The 18765-nt window shown below is 49.0% G+C and overlaps 1 protein-coding gene across 1 annotated transcript in view; it reads right to left on the reverse strand.

Annotated features, from left to right (window-relative positions):
• Positions 1–18765, reverse strand: part of Gmpr (guanosine monophosphate reductase) — a 45949-nt gene that overhangs the window by 7237 nt on the left and 19947 nt on the right. The window contains exons 5-8 of the mRNA XM_028867707.2: positions 16374–16455; positions 13699–13805; positions 4626–4668; positions 1910–2069 (exon numbers count right to left, since the gene is read on the reverse strand). Coding sequence (XP_028723540.1) covers positions 1910–2069; positions 4626–4668; positions 13699–13805; positions 16374–16455 — 392 coding nt within the window. The remainder of the gene's footprint in view (positions 1–1909; positions 2070–4625; positions 4669–13698; positions 13806–16373; positions 16456–18765) is intronic.

Below are 18765 nucleotides of genomic sequence, written 5' to 3' on the forward strand. Positions count from 1 at the left end.
CTCAAAAAGGATGTAAACTTGTCTTCTGTTAACATCTGTGCTCCCTTTCATGAACTCTAGCACCTTAAGCCACTGGCTGGACGATCGGCTGCTTGGTGGCTGGTACAGCACACAGGGCTCAAGAAACCAGGGTCACTGACACATCCAGAACTCTGTGACCTGAGACTGACACATGCCCGTGTGTGCCCACAAGAGCTGCCATCGCATTCTTTTCAGACGGTTCGTGGCCTTCCTGAATTCTTTCCCCTTTGCTAAGGTGGCATCCTCTTTGGTGAGTCACTGTTGGACCGCCAAATCTGCTCATCTGTAACATGCAAGTACGCGCTAATGACAGGCAGGCAGCTAGCCCAGCACGAACAGCTTGGCAGCAGTTAAACGTGAGGTCAGAGCAGGGAGTCGTCCTCGGGTGACGGTCAGGTCATGGTGGTGAGGCTGCAAGTGCCAGAGACAGAGCGGGGTAGGCTCGTGATGCTCAGGCTAACTGGATGGAGGTCCTGCTTCCTTCAGCATTCTGAGCAAAGCACTCTAAGATCTGAACTCGTTTCCAGAACCCAGGCTCGGTGTTTCCATGGCACCTCCACCCTGCTGAACTTCCTGAACACCCTGCCACCCAGATGGCTTCTCCCTCTGCTCCTGGCATCTGTATTGTTGCAGCCTGCCCCGCTTTTCCCTATCTGCTCTTTTGAGGACTCTCTGCAACAGCGACAGCCCGGGGGGGGGGGGATTGTACTTCAAACGGAGCACAGAGTGGCCACTCAGCCACGTGGCTCAGATTCGTCTTGGTCCAGCACAGACTCCCCTCCCCGTGGTCCTCAGAAGAAGAAAACTGGCTGCTGGTTGAACAGTGGGCTTCTTGGTGCCAACATCCAGGTACCGTGGCAGGGAGGGGCTCTGACGTGACGACAAGGAGTGTGTGCCACTTCTCACTGAGGCTGACCCCATACCTCTTGCCCACCCAGCTCCCCACTACTGGAGCACTATGTTTATCAAGGTTCCCACTTGAAGAGAAATGACTAGGGGTAATGGCAACTGGAGTTAGCGTGCCGTACCCGAGAACATCCCACACTACTGCTGCTGCCTCTCGGTGGAGTCACGTGATTTCCCCTTACACATTATGACAGAATTACACACCCTGCCACAACAACGACAATCTTCTGGCTGCGGGGCTAGTATCTGGACACAGCGGGAATGAGCCAGCCAGGGTAGGCTTCCCATCCTCATGGGAGTCCAGAGATTTTGAAGTACGTGAGACCTTCTGTCCTGTGTCCTTCATATAGCCTGTCCGCAGAGCTGGCTGTGATGAGCTGCAGGGACAGCTCTTTGGAGCTGGGTGGTAATTCTGGGTCTGCTCTGTCATGGGCTTCTTACATAAGGCTACTCTGGAGGAGAATGGGAAGGACCAGGTGACCTTGGAGAGATTGTGGGTTTTAAAACCATGCATCGGCCTAGAGTCTGATTCTGCAGTCTGATGATACAGGTAACCAGCTGGAAACACTGCCCGGGGCACCTGTCAGAGCCTGGGGGCAGGTGACTGGCCTAAATGAAGTACCGTGGCCAACAGTGTCCTCTCTGAAAGGCCCCACCTGTTTGCTATACCGTGAGAGATTATTCTTCATCCTGAAGCTCGCAGAATAGATTATCTTAGGCTAGAGGTGAGAGGTGACAGGGGATGTTCAGTGAGGACTCTTTCAGTCCAAGGCAATACTCCCATTCAGCCACGTGCCCCTCCCAGACTGACACCTATAATCACACCCCCAACTTTTCCACACTTGCTTTCACAAATGCTAACCGGATGAAAGTTGGTGTTCCATACCAAGATGCTGGCTATGTTTTCTAGCCCCTCCCTATAAGGGGACCAGAATAGCTAGCCAGGCTGGTGGACACAGCCTAAGTCACGTGGCAGCCATACCTGTACTCAGCGACTCCTCCCGCGTGTTTCTTCATGGCCGTGTCCGAGCTCATGCCATAGAAGAGTTTCAGCTTCTGCCCGTTCCTCTCGATCACCTCTCCTGCACACTCGGTGTGGCCTGAAAACATGCCTCCCAGCATGACAAAGTCTGCACCGGCTCCTACATGCCAAGGGATGGACAAAGGGGCAGGACAGAGACGCTCTCAGAGAATACAGAGTCTGGAAAGAGTCCCGCCCGCCCGCTGTGCCTCCCTGACTCTGATCACAAAATGGCTCAGCCTCCTCCCAAGACAGAAGACTGCAGGGAGTCAGGGGCACTGGGGGTTGGAGGTGGGGGCGGGGAAGGGACAGTCAGCACTGCCTTGAAGGTATCAGTGACTGGCTAGGACACCTTCCAAACAGGTCTTGCTCCTTTAGATCCACAAAAACATGAAGCATTGCACGCGTCTCAGGAAGCATGTCTCATAGCTAGCCTGAGCTAGGTAAGACTCCATCTCAAAACCAGAAACAATTCGACAACATTTGAAGTGATCTTTATCCGCTGTTCTTGGGTAACTGAATATCAAATACAATGCGCTATAGTTGAGTCCATATATTGCAAACTAATCCCCCACCCCCAGTTTCCTAAGGGGATGGATTCTGAAGGTGAGGCCCCTGGGAAGTCATGCAGGTTACACATAGTCATAAAGATCTCAGTAGCTCTGTAAAACACACTTGCTCTTTCCCCATGCGCAACCTCTGTCGGGCTGTGGGACAGTGAGACGATCCTCTCTAGGGATCAGGCAAGCACCAATGCTGTGCTCTTGAGCGGCCCAACCTCCTCAGCCATGAACCAAATTAACTTCTGTCATCAGAAAAGTGGACTCAGAAAGGAAACACTAGCAAGGATGCCTCTCCTGAGTCACTGAGGGATTTAGAACTACAGTGACTTCTAACAGGGTGCTGAGTAACTGGGCAGATCAACAGCAGCCTAAAAGCAGTCGTGATGTCACTTCTAAGGAAGTCCCCCACCCCCGGGGTATACGTGGTTTCAATCCCACTCTGCTGTTAGAAAGGGATGCTGAGTGAGGCTGGCCCCTGGTAAGTAAGGCACAGCAGGAACTCCACAGTGTGCTGTCAGCAGCTCCCAGACACCAGCGCTGACTCCAGCTGTGATCTTCAGGGGGACAGTGGGATAACTGGTCTGGCCAGACCTCCAGATGAAGGAAGTCAACCTCGGGACCCTGAGCACAGATCTGTTCAATGTAACTGTTAAATGGTTCCTGGTGATTTGTAGTTCTCCACATTCAACTGGTTTCCCAATTGGCTTTTCCTAGGCAAGGCCCCTCTCTCACTTCTCAGTGCATGCAAGACTGCGCTTCAACAGAGCAGGGAGAATGTCAGGGGAGAGCGGAGGAGCCAAGGGCCAGTCCCGAGCTCAGGAACAAGGTACTTTCAGGACAGGGCTTTTTAAATGTGTTCAGCTCCTGCTTTGTGCTGTGGTTCATGGGGGGTACCAGAAGGAAGTCACACACACACTAAGTGATGCTTAAGGAGAGCTGGACAAGAGAGCTGGAGTTCTCCTGCACTGAACTGTAGGACGATGACCATGTCATTCTTTCCTGGGGCCTCTGTCCTCCAGACCATAAAACAGGCCAGATGGAATAGATACAGGGTTTGTTTCCTTCCACAGCTGGCCTGGGGCACTTTGTTTTTTATGATATTCTTTGGGTTGCTAAGAAACCCTGCCAGCAGGAACACTATCTGCCTGCCTCTGTCACTACCTTAGAAACAGAACAGAGGCTCATGGCTCATCAGGTGAAGGCACTTGCTGCCCAGCTTTAACAATTGAGTTTGATTCCCCCAGATCCACAAGGTGGAAGGAGAGATCGGACTCCTATAAGATGCTCTCTGGCCTCCACATGCGTGTGCCTGCACACATACAATACACGTAATTCAAATATTAAAAAGCCAATTTTTGTTACTAAGTCAAAAAGTTTTCTACCACGGCGTGTGTGCGTGCGTGCGTGGGTGGTGTGGTGTGGTGTGGTGTAATATACCACTTAACAGTTTAGAGCATGGAAGCTAGTTCTGGTTTCTACGTGGATTTGGAAACTAAGCAGCCAGCACAAGGCTCTGCAGCCCTGTTTTACCACCCTGTCCCTTTGCTGATGTGTCGGACAGTGTGGAGCAAAAACCAGGACCCCAGAGGCCCTCCAGGCCCTCCTGGCTTACACTGGGCACTGCTGCCCTCTAGTGGAGAGCAGGCTGGTCAGCCTCCAGCGGAGACTGAAGACTGAGGACAGCCAAGATAAGGTGAGGACTCTCACAGTCCGGGTCGGGGTGGGGTGGGGTGAGTGGGGGGTGGGGAGACTGCTCCAGGTTGAGTCAAAACAGCCTGGTGGTCTCCACACAGCATATACTGTGCAGGATCACAGGTGCCCTGGGTGTTCTCATGCTCAATGAAAACATCACAATTTGACCCACTCCTGGCTGGCATGACATCACCAAAGATCCACATGCTGAGCACCCAGCTTGCTCAGCTACAGACCCGAACCAAAACTGAGCCAGGATTTTATCAGATGGGAATGAAATCTAGGCAAAGAAAACTCCCAATAAGCCCAGAAGCCCCTCGGGGGTTCCCTCCTCCATCTGGTTCTTCCAAGCCGCCCAGAGCTCCTCCTCCTCCGTCAACCTCTCTTTCCTCCATAATGGCAGGGCTGTCCCTGGTACTTACCAAAGGCTTTGGCGACATCTCCTGGACATGTACAGCCTCCATCCTTCAAAGAAACAAAGGAGAGGCTATCAGCAAGGTGAGGATATCGGCAAGATGGGGACAGGCCAGAGCATGCCTCACCCGTGAAGATGAAGCCACCTCCCACCCCTAGCCAAGCAGCTGGCCCAACAGCCTGGAGGCTGGCTCTCTAGCTACATTACCACCCTTGATACTTCAGCTCCCCAACCACATCCTTCTTCTGATGGTCAGAGGCTGGCATCCCTGCCCATCCTCCATCTAGGCTCAAGCACCCATGTCTGGGGAGGAGGACCAAGTGTGGCAGACTGGCCACTGTCCTTGGCTAGATCATTATGTAACACACCCACAGCCACTCTATGGTCCCTGCTCCTTCGCACTCAGAGGCCACCGCTCCCTCCCTGCCGGGTGAGAGGTGAGATTTATTTAGTCTGAGTGCTAGATTATTTTAAGAGCTGAGAAAAGGGCATAGAGCTGGCTTCTTTATCTTCTCAGCTGCCTTGTGCTTCCAGTCCATTATGTCCTTAAAAATAAGAGCTCACTGCCAACATCCACTCTGCCCACACAACCCAGGCTGGCCTCATGGGCATCAGGATCCCGGGCTATCGAGACCCAGCGCAACGCTCTTAGGATACAGCACTCACATGTTTCCTTACTAACAGACCCTAAATGCCCAGGCTGCCACTTGATATTTCCAGCAAAGCCTGGGTGACACCGCCGACATAGAAAGGAGGTCACAGTGCTCTGGGATGTTAGGAAAACACAGAAGGACAGCACAGGAAGCAAAGAGAAGAGATGGGGACAGGTGAAACAAGGTGACAGGGATGTAGCAAGGCTCCGCATGGCCATCAAAGGAAAGGCCCGGCTCCAGAAAGTGAGAGCCAAAGATGTGGAGCTGGACTTTTTGGGTTAGGGACAGAACGTAGCACACCCACAGGGGTAACCTGGGTGACAGTTTGCAAGACAGAACCGCCCATCCCCAGTTGGGGGCATCTGTGTCCATGTGGGGTAAGGCACTTGGCAACAAGCATCTCACCTGGAAAGCACTGGAGCTCTGGGGCTCGGTGCTCTTCTGTTTCGCTGGAGACAGGGTATCGGGTATCTCTACACAGCTCAAGTTGGTCTCAACCTCCTGAATGCTAGAGTTGTGGGTCTACACCCCTCCACCCTGCTCGTCACTCTCTATCACTTGATTGGTCCCTACACTCCAAGGAGGAGGATTCAAATGCTGCTGCTCAGCTAACCATGCTAGTGCTTGTCTCCGATCCCAGTGCTGAGGAGGTGGAGGCAGGAGGAGTCGGAGTTCAGGGCCATCCAGAGCTATAGGACATCATCAAAAAACACAAACAAAAATAGAATGCTTTCAGTCCCACCGTGTCACTTGATCAACAGGGAGGTGTTGAAGACTTGGTTTTTGTCTTCCTAAGTATTTTCTAGTGGTAATTATTTGCTCAGTCACATGCATTGTTCTTGTGCGGCTCCCACGAGGCCTATTTGAGAGGCAGGCTCTCCGGACAAGGTGTATGGCATGCAAAGCCCTCCGTGAGGACATGGAAACAGCTGTGGCTCAGCGACCACGTGACTGCTTCCAAGCTCTGCCAAGCTTGTTCCTCTTCCCTCCCAAATGTTTGCTTTCCACATGTCCCTCGCTTACCCTGTTCACTTTCTAGAGTTTTATCTCTATCAAAACCAGCCCTAGGAGCCAGAAACGTGGTTCAGGGTGTGGAAGCATGTACCTGTGATCCCAACCCAAGAACCAGGCAGAGAAGCTCAAGAGACAGCCTAGCAACAGCAACCAGAGACTCCCAAAAGGTGTCCTTGGACCTCCACACATGCGCACACATATACAGATACACAAAATAAAAATTAAAACCAGCTTTATGCGCAGGATTTCAAATCATAATCAGATTACATAAACTCGTGCCTCCATTAACGTAGATCCCCAACAATGTGACTTTAGAATTCTCTTTGCTCACTCAAGGAGCTTGTGGCCATACTAGGATTTATCAGGTAAGTGCCTGATAATTCCACAGGATTGTGGTCAGTGTGGCAGCCTGACCCAGAAAGCCCTGTGTGACTGAGATCTCAAGAAATGCCTTGGGCAGGAGAGATGGCTCAGTTAATGGGCCACTGACTGCTCTTCCAGAGGACCTGGGTTCGATTCCCAGCACCCACACAGTGATTTCCACCTGTCTGCAACTTTAGTTCTGTGGAATCTGATGTTCTCTTCTGGCCTCCACAGTACCCAGGCATAGATATGGTGCACAGATACATGTAAGCAGAATAATCATACTCATAAAAAAATTAAAATTAAAAAAGAAAACGTGCTGTGGGATGTTCTGTATGTTAAATGTGTTACTCTGATTGGTTAATAAATAAAGTGCTGATTGGCCAGTAGCCAGGCAGGAAGTATAGGTGGGACAAAGAGAGAGAATTCTGGGAGGAGGAAGGCTGAGACAGAGAGTTGCTGTCAGCCGTAATGAGAAGATGTTAAGATACCAGTAAGCCATGAGCCATGTGGCAACTTATAGATTAACAGAAATGGGTTGATTTAAGATGTAAGAACTAGATAGCTAGAAGCCTGAGCCATTAGGCCATACAGTTTATAAGTAATATAAGTCTCTGTGTGTTTACTTGGTTGGGTCTGAGCAGCTGTGAAACTGGTGGGTGAGAGAGATTTGTCCTGACCATGGGCCAGGCAGGATTGGAGAAAACTCCAGCTACAAAAAACGAGCCTATTTCTGAGCTGACCCAAAGTCCTCAGTTAACATGGTTGCATACCACCAGAGAGAGAGAGTATTGTATTCACAGTGTTGTCTGTTCACACATTGCTGGTGTGCACACTTATGAAATGAGTGATGCACACTCAACAGGCCAGACTACAAGAAGAGCTGAGTGCAATGCAATTTCACACGATATATCAAGAAACCAGCACCTTCTACAGTTAACAGGTAATTTCCAAGTCTATTCAAAGAATCCCATCATGCTCCAGGAAGACAGAACAGGGGGCACTCTCTGCCATCTAAGGCACACACCTACCTTACATGGTGACAGCTGCTAGAAGACTGTAAAAAGAATTAGTCTTGGGAAAATATACAAAGCAGTAATTGACAAGTGTTGCTTGTTTTGTCTTTTAACATGGTTAGCATTATATTTAAGGACAAAAGGCATCATGACATGTAAATGATTTGGTTCATGGATTTTCAGCATGACTCTTCTGCTTAAAAGTAATTACAGGGGCTGAGGCAATGGCCCAGTTGGTAAAGCATTTGCCTCCTAATTGTGAGGTCCTGAGTTTGAATACACATAAAAAAGCTGGATACAACAGCACACACCTACAACCTCAGCATTGCCATAGATGAGGCCTGGAGACAGGAAACTTGCCAGATAGCTAACCTGGCCTGTGTGGGGAAGTTCTGGGCCAATGGAAGACTTTGTCTCAAACAAGAGATGGAAAGTGCCTGAGGGCTGTCACTTATGGCTGTCCTCTGACCTTCTATGTGCATGTGTGCACCCATGGACACATTATGGCTCAGGCCTCTGAAATAGAGCATGGTGAGAGCAAGCATGGGATGGGACAGGGGAGGGGGGAGGACACAGGACTCAAATGAAGTGCCTTTCCCTGGCCAAGAACTACTCTGAATTTATCTCCTCATTCAAACTCAAGACTCTAAGGTTGGTATCATGTACTGGGTGGGGAAATGAGACAGAGAATCCCAGTGTCTCTCCTAAGACCACACAGCTGAGAAACAGTGTCTCTCCTAAGACCACACAGCTGAGAAACCGTGGCTCTTCTAGGACCACACAGCTGTAATAGTGGAGAAATGAGGTTAGAAACAGCCTCTTAAGACAGCCTTCCTGATAATACTAAGTTTCTCTTTCATGTTTATTTGGCATTTCTAGATTTTCCTGAGTTAGACATTATTTTATTGAATTTGTCAAGCCTCCCAAAATTTAATTATTTAATGAATTTGGTTAGATCTTTCTAAACGGTGATGTGATTGGACAAAATTAAGTGGTCACACCTTGAACTCCGCCTATACCTGAAGTACTGTGAATAGATGAGGGACCCTTCTCCCTCCCCCCCTCTCCTGTGGACCATGATGGAAACACTTCTGAAGCCTAGCCTGCTGGCTCCAGTGCCTGGTGAACAGACCCCGTCCTATGTGACTTCCTCCTGCACCTTAGCCACACAGATACACTAATTCAGTTATGGCAGGGTGAATTGAGTCAGCTCAGAGGAAATTGGACCACGTGGCACGATCCCAAACATCCAGCAGGTTTGGTCCGGTTGGCAGAGGCAGCAACTACTTGAGGAACAACTTAGGAGAGTTGACTCTGGGGTCAACAGCTTCTGTGAGCCTGGAAATGGGCAGCTGACTAGTAGCAACAGGCCAAAGTGCGGGGCCCAAGGCTTGGAGACACTGTCAACTCAGTTTGGTCTTCTAGAGACGCCCTGGCTTCCTCACCCCGTGTGGGAACTCTGCCACCGTGGATGGAAAAGAAGAATCTCAGAGCACACAGCTAGCTGCTAGGTGCACTCCTCACATAGCAGTAGTGCCGCTGCCGGCCTGGGCTCTCACCATGGCCAACCAACACAGAAGCGGCCCTGGGACTCGGGGTGGGACCTGGCTCTGGAACTAGCCAGTGGGGCCTGGCCTCCTCTGCAGAAACCAGTGTTTCTCAAGGTCAAGGACAGGTGGGGATGACCTAGAAGGCCCCTTGGGCTCACCTTCTGAGCTTTTGATTCAGTTGGTCAGGTCGGGGGTGGGGCTCAAGACTTCCTAACAAGCTGTCACTGCCTTGCTAATCTGGCCATCACGTGATACAGAATGGCTGAGTTAGGCTACCTCTGATGTAATGCTGTGTACAGAAGCTGGGGTGACCTCCCTTCAGTCACCTGGGAGGCACACAGTCTGTCTACCCTACCCTACCCCAATCTTTGGGAAGTTTGAAGCTCTTAGACATAAGGATGGTGTCTGAACAAGCCTGTATATAGTTAGACCTTGTCCTGGTTAGGTCTCTGTCAATGTCTCAATGGTTCTCAACATGTAGGTCGTGACCCCCCATGAGATCATCTATTAGACAATCCTCTATATCAGATGTTTATATTATAATTCATAACAGTAGCAAAATTTCAGTTATGAAGCAGCAATGAAATAATCTTATGGTTGAGGGTCACCACAACGTGAACAACTATATTAAAGGGTCTCAGCAATAGGAAGGTTGAGAAGCACTGAGCTAGAGTCATCTGAGAAGAGGGGCTCTCAGTTCAGAAAATGTCCCCATAAGATCTGCCTGTAATGCATTCTCTTGATTAATTCTTGATGTGGGTAGACTCAGCTCACTGTGGGCAGGGCTACCCCTGGGTAGGTGGCCTGGATGGTGTACAAATTCGCAGGCTGAGCAAACCATGAGAGCAAACCAGTAAGCAGCACTCCTCCATGACCTCTACATCAGCTCCTACCTCCAGGACCCTGTCCTGACTTCCCTCAGTGATGGACTGTGATGTGGAACCATAAGCTGAAATAAACCCTTTTCTCCCCAAGTTCCTTTTGCTCATGGTGTTCTGTCACAGCAATAGAAATCTTAAGACAGACTTTCCTAACATGACATGACCTCCACTCAATGGCCAGAAGTAGCCATTCAAGACGTGTATGTGACGCAGGGTCAAAACATATGACCCCTGATGGCAAAGATCACTGTAATGGAGACTTACACCTGGGGCTGTGGGGCTGTGGTGGAATTCTGTCCTTCTGACAAGAGATGGTCCTTAACATCACAAAACTGGGCAATGGCGATGACCTGACATGAGACCCTCACAAGACCAGGCTAAGAACTCCTAGAAGGAAGGGGTAGGGAGGGTCTGATGAGAGTCTGAAAGTCCAGCCACTCACACCTTCCTATGTGGTTTGGGACCATAAAGGAGGTAGAAGGTTGACTGCGGTCGGGACTGTATCCACATCATGCCGCTCTGTGAGGTCATCGCTCACACTGGGGTGGTGCTTTGCAGGGAGGTAGCTGCCTGACACACACACACTCCTGTAACTCCTCAACCATGCTCTTACAAATAAGCCCAATAGCCACTGGTTCACCAAGCTGGATTTGGATGGGACCCTTTCTTTGTTCTGGCATCTGTTCCTAATTCTGTGTGAGGAGACGTTTGTTTCCATCTCCTCTGGAAAAGTCACAGAATGGGGCTAACCTCAGAAAGAGTGAATTCATTATATAGTCCAAGAACGTGTACGTATAAACTCAAGCTTCTTGAAGACATTTGCACAGCTGGCTCCTGACGGGAACTTTTGAGAGTCTGGTATTCCTGGGTAGCCCCAGCTAGATTAAATAAATGCCCTTGCTTGCAAATGCAGATTCACAGTGCTGTCAGCTTTTTACGTGCTACTTCAATAAATGTGTGTGACTCTTTACAGTGGGGCAAAAGCTTGTGTGTGTGTGTGTGTGTGTTACAGAACTATCATAACCTTTAGTCATTTATTTTAGCATGTAGCACACAGTACAGTGGTTCTCAACCTGTGGGTCACCACCTCTTTGGGTGTCAAATGACCCTTTCACAGGGGTTGCATATCAGATATCATGCATATCAGATATTTACACTATGATTCATCATAGCAGCAAAATTAAGTTATGAAGTAGCAATGAAATAGTTTTATGGTTGGGGGTCACTACAACATGAGGAACTGTATTAAAGGGTTGCAGCATTAGGAAGGTTGAGAACCACTGAGATAGTAGATGCATAGTAAACACTTTCTGAATGAATGAGTGAGGAGATGACTACTGAACGAAGGAACATGAGGAACATAAGTCACCTGCAATGCAAGTCAATACCTGGATCCTAGCCATGGGAGCAACATGCCATTTACAATACTAATGAACACCTGGAACCTCACTGTTTCTTATCAGAGCACTCAGGAAGCAAAGCCTGCAGGGCTAAAATGCTGCAGAAGGCTCAAATGAAACAGAAGAGAAGACAGCGAATGAGGTCTCCACAAGATGCAGTGTTGAGCCAAAGCCAGCATCCACCATTCCATGGTGATGAAGGCATTAATTTCTTCCATTTGGGTTTTAAGGAAATCCATCAGCAAGTTCATGTGGAAGCCTGGCCTAGCAACTGCCAAAGTAAAATGATTGGAAGGTTTGATATATTCAAGCCAAATCAACATTGTTATGAACCATTAAAAGTATACCGTAACTCCAAATATATAAAATATGTAAATATACATATATACACACCTGTAAGAAAACGTGCATGGACAGATGGATGGAGGGAGGGAAGAAGGAAGGGAGGGATGGATGGGATGATTAGATGATAGATATACAGATAGTGGATGGATGACAGGTAGATAGATGAAAGAGGAGAGGGGAAAAGGATGGAGAGAGAGGGAAAGAGATGGGAAGTAGCTAGATAGCCTACCTCATACAGCTATGATTTCTCCACCTGTTGGTTCAACCAACCACAGATAAAAATACTTAATATAAAAAAAAATCTGCACCTCTACTAAACATGCACAGACTTTCTTGTTATCTCCTAAGCCATGCAGGGTAGCAACAGTTTACCCAGCATTTACACTCTATTAGGTAATCTGGAGATGATTTAAAGTGTAAGAGAACCTTATAGAGGTTATACCCCAATACTAGTGCACTGTGCAGAAGGACTTGAACATCTGTGGAGTGTGGTTTCCACAGGAGTGCTGGACTCCACCACTTGAGAACACCAAGGAACAACTGGACACATCATCTGTCTATCCATCCACTCCGCCATCCATCTCAGCTATACAAGCAGGTGCCATGGTCCACCACAACATTGGCCCTATGATGCCAGCTCAAATCACATAACTATTGCCAATGGTCTACATGGTGGTTCTGCAAATGATGTGGGGTAGGTGCACAGAAGGAAAGGACCCACTTCACCTGGTCATTCAATCACTCAATCAATCCTACTTGATGGCTGGTGATGGTGGCATCATTGTTCCAGGAGCTTCTGTCAGAATATTGGTGCCATGCTCAACTCCTTCATTTCCATGCCTTAATAGATACTGCCCTCAACAGGTGACATGTGAGGTGGAAGCATCTGACTGCCTCAGCTCACTGCCTCCTCCTGTCAGGTACCCCTGACTCAAGGTCTGAGGTTCACCTCTCACCTGCTCATCTTCCTGCTTCCTCGTCCACTCTTAAATTCCCAAGACCAATGGGCTCTTTAGTTGCCCAGTTTCCAACCCATGAGTCCTCCTCAGTGCCTGTCATGTACCTCAAAAATCAATATGAACCCATAAATGCAAAGTGAATTTTTTTCCTCAGTAGCCACTCTTATGAACCGGTCCGTGGAGCAGAAGTGGACTCCTCCTTTACCAGCCCTGCAAATACTAACTCCACGGCCAAGACTTACTTCCGTTCTCTAAACACGCTTCGGGTTGGTGTATGGCTCTGCAGACTTGCTGCCTACCCTTTAGTGGGTGGCGGTCACCTGCAGTCTGATTCACACCTTCCCAACTAGATTCTTTTCTCAGCCTGTCCCTTCCCAGTCTTTCCCAAAGGAAGGTTGCTACAAGCCAACCCACTCACCTTCTCCCGCACTGACATCTTCAATAGCTTCCTATTGCACTTGGAAGAAAGCCCCAGTTTTTCACATGTCCCCCAGAGCTCTTGCCCACAGTTGCCCTGGAATTCATCTGTGATCCATTCTTCTACCCGCTCCCAGCTCACCACTCCAAAACAGTGGCTTTGAGGGTTGTTGTTTTTTTTTTAATGCCCTTTTTCTCTTGTTTCTCCAATGTTCTTCAGCTCTCTTGTATCATTTCATCTGGAACAAACCACCACCCTTCCATATCACTCCCCAAAGCATTTCCCAACTCCTGAATCTGAGCTATGATGACCTGTGTCAGCTCCTCCCAAGTTCATACTGACATCCAAATCCCTACAACCTGTAGAATGGGATAGTGTTTGGAAATAGGGTCTTTGAAGGCAGCATGGCCCCTCAGGGCCAGGACCACAATCACGATCTCCCCATGGTCCCCAGAGGCTCCCAGATCCTACTAATACTCACAGAGATGATGTGCCCCTTGAGGCCATGGGCAGAGTCGGCACACTCGATTACGGCACTCAGCTGGGGGTAGCCCACTCCTGTCTTGGTTCGGGTGGTGCACACAGAACCTGTGCAGAAAGAAAGGTGGATTCAGGGAGGGTTCTGCATGAGTAGAACACAACCTAAAATGATACCTCTTCACCATCGTATGGTCCTGCCTCAGTGAAGGGGTGACTTTTGTATAACAGTGGATGTACGCTTGCAGGACGAGTACTGACTGGGCAGTTACACGGGCTCACTATAGACTACACCACTGGCCACATGTGCCCCTCAAGTCTTCACCATCGTCATCGGCAGATGTCCTGGACGTCATCTCCCACACCACCCTCACTGTACCGCCCCCCCCATGTGATGTCTACTCCCCTGCAATGGCTGAGCACAGGCTCCATTCGTCTCTCTCTCCTCCATCCATCCTTCACTCTTCCACATATGCAGATTCCACTTCCAAGAGCCACTGGGAATCCTCCCAGCCGCCTTCTTCACCTTCAGCTTTGGTCAACTTACTAACTTGACCTCCTACCTCACTGCCCAGCCTAGGAGACTACTTGGTATGATTGTCACGGACTGCGTTTGCATTGGGGGAAGGGCTTGTCCCTGGGCCTGACGAACCCTTGGGAGGAGGAAGCCACATAATGGTATTTCTATTATTCAACCATGGCCCAACATAACCCAGCTTCCATCTTTAGCTCCATGTTATATCTCCTGCCCCAACTCCTTGAACCCTCTGGGTCCCCACTCAGCCTAGACCTGCAGCCAGCCTGGCTCTCGGTAGTCATGCCAACACATAGGTATCTTTCTGCCTTGCCTCTTCCTGTCCCGATGTCCCATTCAGTCTTGGTTGTGTTCTCTTGGGTCTAGGGGGACACCAAGATCCTATGTCCCCTGTTCCCACTTCTAACTCATCTTACCCCCAAAGCAAGTGAGTACCCACCTCCGTGCCCATCTGCCTCCCCTCTTATCTGCCCCTGTGCTTTTACCAGCAAGTTTCTTCCCTCCTCGGGGTTCTCTGTACTCTGGGGTTTTCCCTCTCTCCCCTCCCCCTTTCTTCTCTTCTCTCTCTCCCCTCCACCACCCACTAACATTCCCTACTACCCAGGCAACCCTCGCTCATTTTTCAGGCTTCATCTTAAATGTCGAAGCCCCAGGGAAGCTGTGCATCATGTTGTCTTTGGAGAAGCCTGCCTCGGTCATTATTTGTGGAGGGGTGCTGGGGAGTATTTTCTCTGCTGCTTAGTAAGCTGTGGGGAGTTCACCCTCTAGTCTAACCTGACCCGGAGAAGAGCCTCGTGCAATGCATGAGAGCTCTATAAATAGCATGGAAAGAATGCAGGGAAGCACGAGTGAGTCACACAACACTCCCGCTCTGCCAATGCTCACCTTCTCCTGCATGTCTCGTAGGGTCTCTACGTGCTGTTTTAGGGGCAGACCAGGTACTGGTCATCTTGCTCAGAAAGTTATGAACTGCCTAAGTGGGTGGCAACGAGGAAAACCACAGGATGACAGCCGAGCTTGAAGTCTCCCTGTAGTTAGAAGCCTGCGTGTCTTATGAGCAGACAGGGCCATTTTCCAATATATGCACCTACACATGCTGTCACAGCACAAGGGATCCTCTTCCTACGGCAGCACTTACCCCCATGCCCCTTGCATGAGTTTCCTGTCTGTCTGCTTCCTTTTTTAAGACTGTCTTTTGGGGGTAGTGGCTGTGTGTGCGTGTGCGTGTGCGTGTGTGTGTGTGTGTGTTATATATCTGTGTATCTGCTGTTATTTTTAGTCCCAGGTAAAGCACCTATCTTCTTTCCTTCTGTCCAATGCTGTGTATGGATAATAATGGATGTCCAGGGCAGAATTTTAGAACACGGCAGTGAGAATGCATGCTTGGGTATGGGACACAGGAAGACAAACGCCAGCCAGTCCCAGTAAGAACAGTAACTCATAGGTTAAGGCTGGAACTGAACTTGTATGAAATTAAGTAGAGGTTAAGGCTCTACTTGACTCCTTCATTCAAGAGGCCTGTGGGTGGACCTCATGTCTAAGAGGTGGATTAGTATCAGGTGGGGAGTCAGTGTGGCTAACATCTGGGCCACAGGTCATGTTCAAATGTGGCCACTTAGTCACAAGACTATTTACAATGTTTGGGGTCCTTCAAACATTCACATGAACCTAGCCATTCTTGTTTATTAGCTTTCCCCGTGTATCCCCTACCCCACCCTTCCTCTTCAGGGTGAATGGCTCATCAGTGATCTATACAGCCTGCTCTTCCACACTAACACGCTAAAGCAGGGCCTCAAAACTCAACTACGTGCCTGTAACCGGACTTTCTTTGGACTGCCAGCTCCTGAATAACAACACAGAGACTTTTTTTTTTATTAATGATGAGGTAAAAGAAAGACAGATCTTCACAGTGTACAAAAAGATTATCCCACATGGCTGCTCACGTGGAAGGTGCTTGGGGTCATCAGAGAACAGCTCAATGACCTCCCAGGAGCTTCGTGGGGACACTCAGTGATCTTCCTCAGAATGTGCCCTGAGCCGCTGGGTGAGTCTCTTATGGTTCCCATGTGGCCATCTCCAGGAACCCCAAGCCCCAGTCCCCTGCTCCCCACAGACAGCCCTCCTGGGATCCCAGCAAGTCTTACCCGGTCCAACTCCCACTTTGATGATATCTGCTCCAGAAAGGATGAGCTCTTCCACCATCTCGCCTGTTACCACGTTTCCTGCCTGTGACAGGAAGGACACAGCTCTCCATCACAGGAAAGACTCTGGCAGGGGTGGGGTACAGGGTTCATGGAGTGGTCAGTGGGAAACTCCACTCCTGACCCCAAGGGTATGTGTATATTGAGGCTACCAGGGTTCCAGGAGACAAAAAACACTACATCCAATTTTGACGTTGATTTAAGTCTGAGAACCGGTGAGTGTGTTCCTGGCTCCCTCTTCTACTAAATTCCAACACAGAAGCTGATAGCAGGGGATCCCTTTTGGGGAAGTCACCTGGGTGAATTAATGACATGCCAAGCTACAAAAATGTAGAATTTTTAGAAACATAGGTAATTTGAGGATATCTAGGCCAGGCTTATGGAACATCTCAACACTGGTCAGATCAAAACAAAATCTTCTAGGGAACCCCAAATCCATAAGCAATGAAACCCAGTCAGCTGATCAAAACCCTTAGCAATGGGCATGAGCAACTTTGGCATCTGTGAAAGCCCTGGGGGATCTCTATAGAACCCAGAAAGCCACGGTTAGAAAACTGACCTCCTCGTGGTTGAGAAAGCACCCGAGTGGCCCTAGAGCTGGGGTTCCCACCTTGGTAGGAAAGGGCAGGCAGGCCCTAATGGGCCATATGCCCCTGGCACGGGCTCTGTCTACAAATGGAGAGAAGCTTCAGCCCTAAGAATAGACCTGCAAGCCAGGAAGTGGCGGAATCCATCAAGCACAAGAATGCATCTGCGCCGGAAATAGTACAAGCTCTCTGACTGCGGGAGCTTGAGAGAGCAAAAATAGGCCTTTGATTACAATTCACTGCCCCCACGGATTCTTCAGCTGGTACTCGGGATCCTTGGCAACGTGCCCTGACTGGGTTTTCACAACCGTGCGAAGTCACATTTTCCAGAATGCAGCCTTACTCACTGTACTCCCCCAAAGCCCAAGTGTCCTTTCGCTGAATTAATTCCCTGAGGAAAATTTTCCTTTTTTAACTTATACAAAATAACCTGAACTTCATAAAAAAAAAAAAAAAAAGGTTGTTAGAAAGAGGTGACGAGGCCAGCTTGAAGCTACTTGAGTATAAGCACCAGCTGCCAAGAGAAAATGATGACAGATGTCGCAGATGGAGGACTGGGGTTGGGTTAAAGGTAAAGCTATTTTCCTGTAAATTCAGCCGGGAAGTGTAAAGGCAAAGTTAGAACCATCTCTATAAAAATAAAATGCACACGAGCGAACAATACAATCAACAAATAGCCAGCTAGAGAAAAGCACGTGGAGCTATGACAAAGGATGACTAGCTGGAACATATGGAGAACTCATAAGCTCTGTAAGAAAAAAAAAAAAAAAAAACACAAAGAGGGAGACATGGCTAATATAAGCCACAAGTTTACTCAACTTCAGTAATAATCAAAATTAATACACCAGTGTGAGTCTACTTTTCATATATCAAATTAGCAGTGGTTATTTTGTTGGTGGTGGGTTTTTTTTTTTGGGGGGGGGGGCGTTGAGACAGGGTTTCTCTGTGTAGTTTTGGTGCCTGTCCTGGATCTCACTCTCTAGACCAGGCTGGCCTCGAACTCACAAAGGTGTATGTCACCACCGCCTGGCAACCATCAGTGGTTATAAACATTAACTATTGAGAAGAAAATATCACATAAACTCTCACTACTGGTGGGATTTCTTTTCTAGCACAAGTTTTCCTGGAAAGAAACTGGAGCTTCAAAAGTGTACATGTCCCTTGCTCCACGAATGCTGAGATTCTCTCCCAATGAAACGATCACAAGCATGACCAAAGATTAAGCCAAAAGACGTGTCATTCACAAAGTGAAAAGCTGCTTATTTCTCCAATAGGAATGGTTCTGCTGGAAACCGTGAAGACCCAATTCAGACGAGAGTGGACAAGACCCAATCAGAAATAAAGATAACAGTCAGGCTCTGGTGTCAAGTTTCCAGTTCTGCATAGGTGGCCCCTGGGGCACGGGAGTTAGGTCTGTGGGTAGGAAGGGGCTGGTTGGGGTGATTAAGACAGAGTGCTTTCTATCAGTACGAAGCGCCTGGTGTAGGGAGTGGATACAGGCTTGAGAGCGTGATAGCCCATGGAAACATGATAGGCTGTCACTATGGTAGTCATGCCTGTTCACTTCCTAGGCAGCCATGACAAAACAAAAACTATGTGCCCCATCTGAGGCACGGAGGCAGGCAGGAGGCAGGTCCTGCTAGTCATCCCCACTCTCCTGGGGTCATGGATTACATCTCAAATATCCCCAAAGCTCATAGGCAAGATGCTGGGTCCACAGTGCAGCAGGATTGACAGGTGGGACTTGG

Source organism: Peromyscus leucopus, chromosome 5 (genome assembly GCF_004664715.2).
Source record: "Peromyscus leucopus breed LL Stock chromosome 5, UCI_PerLeu_2.1, whole genome shotgun sequence".
Lineage (NCBI taxonomy): Eukaryota > Metazoa > Chordata > Mammalia > Rodentia > Cricetidae > Peromyscus > Peromyscus leucopus.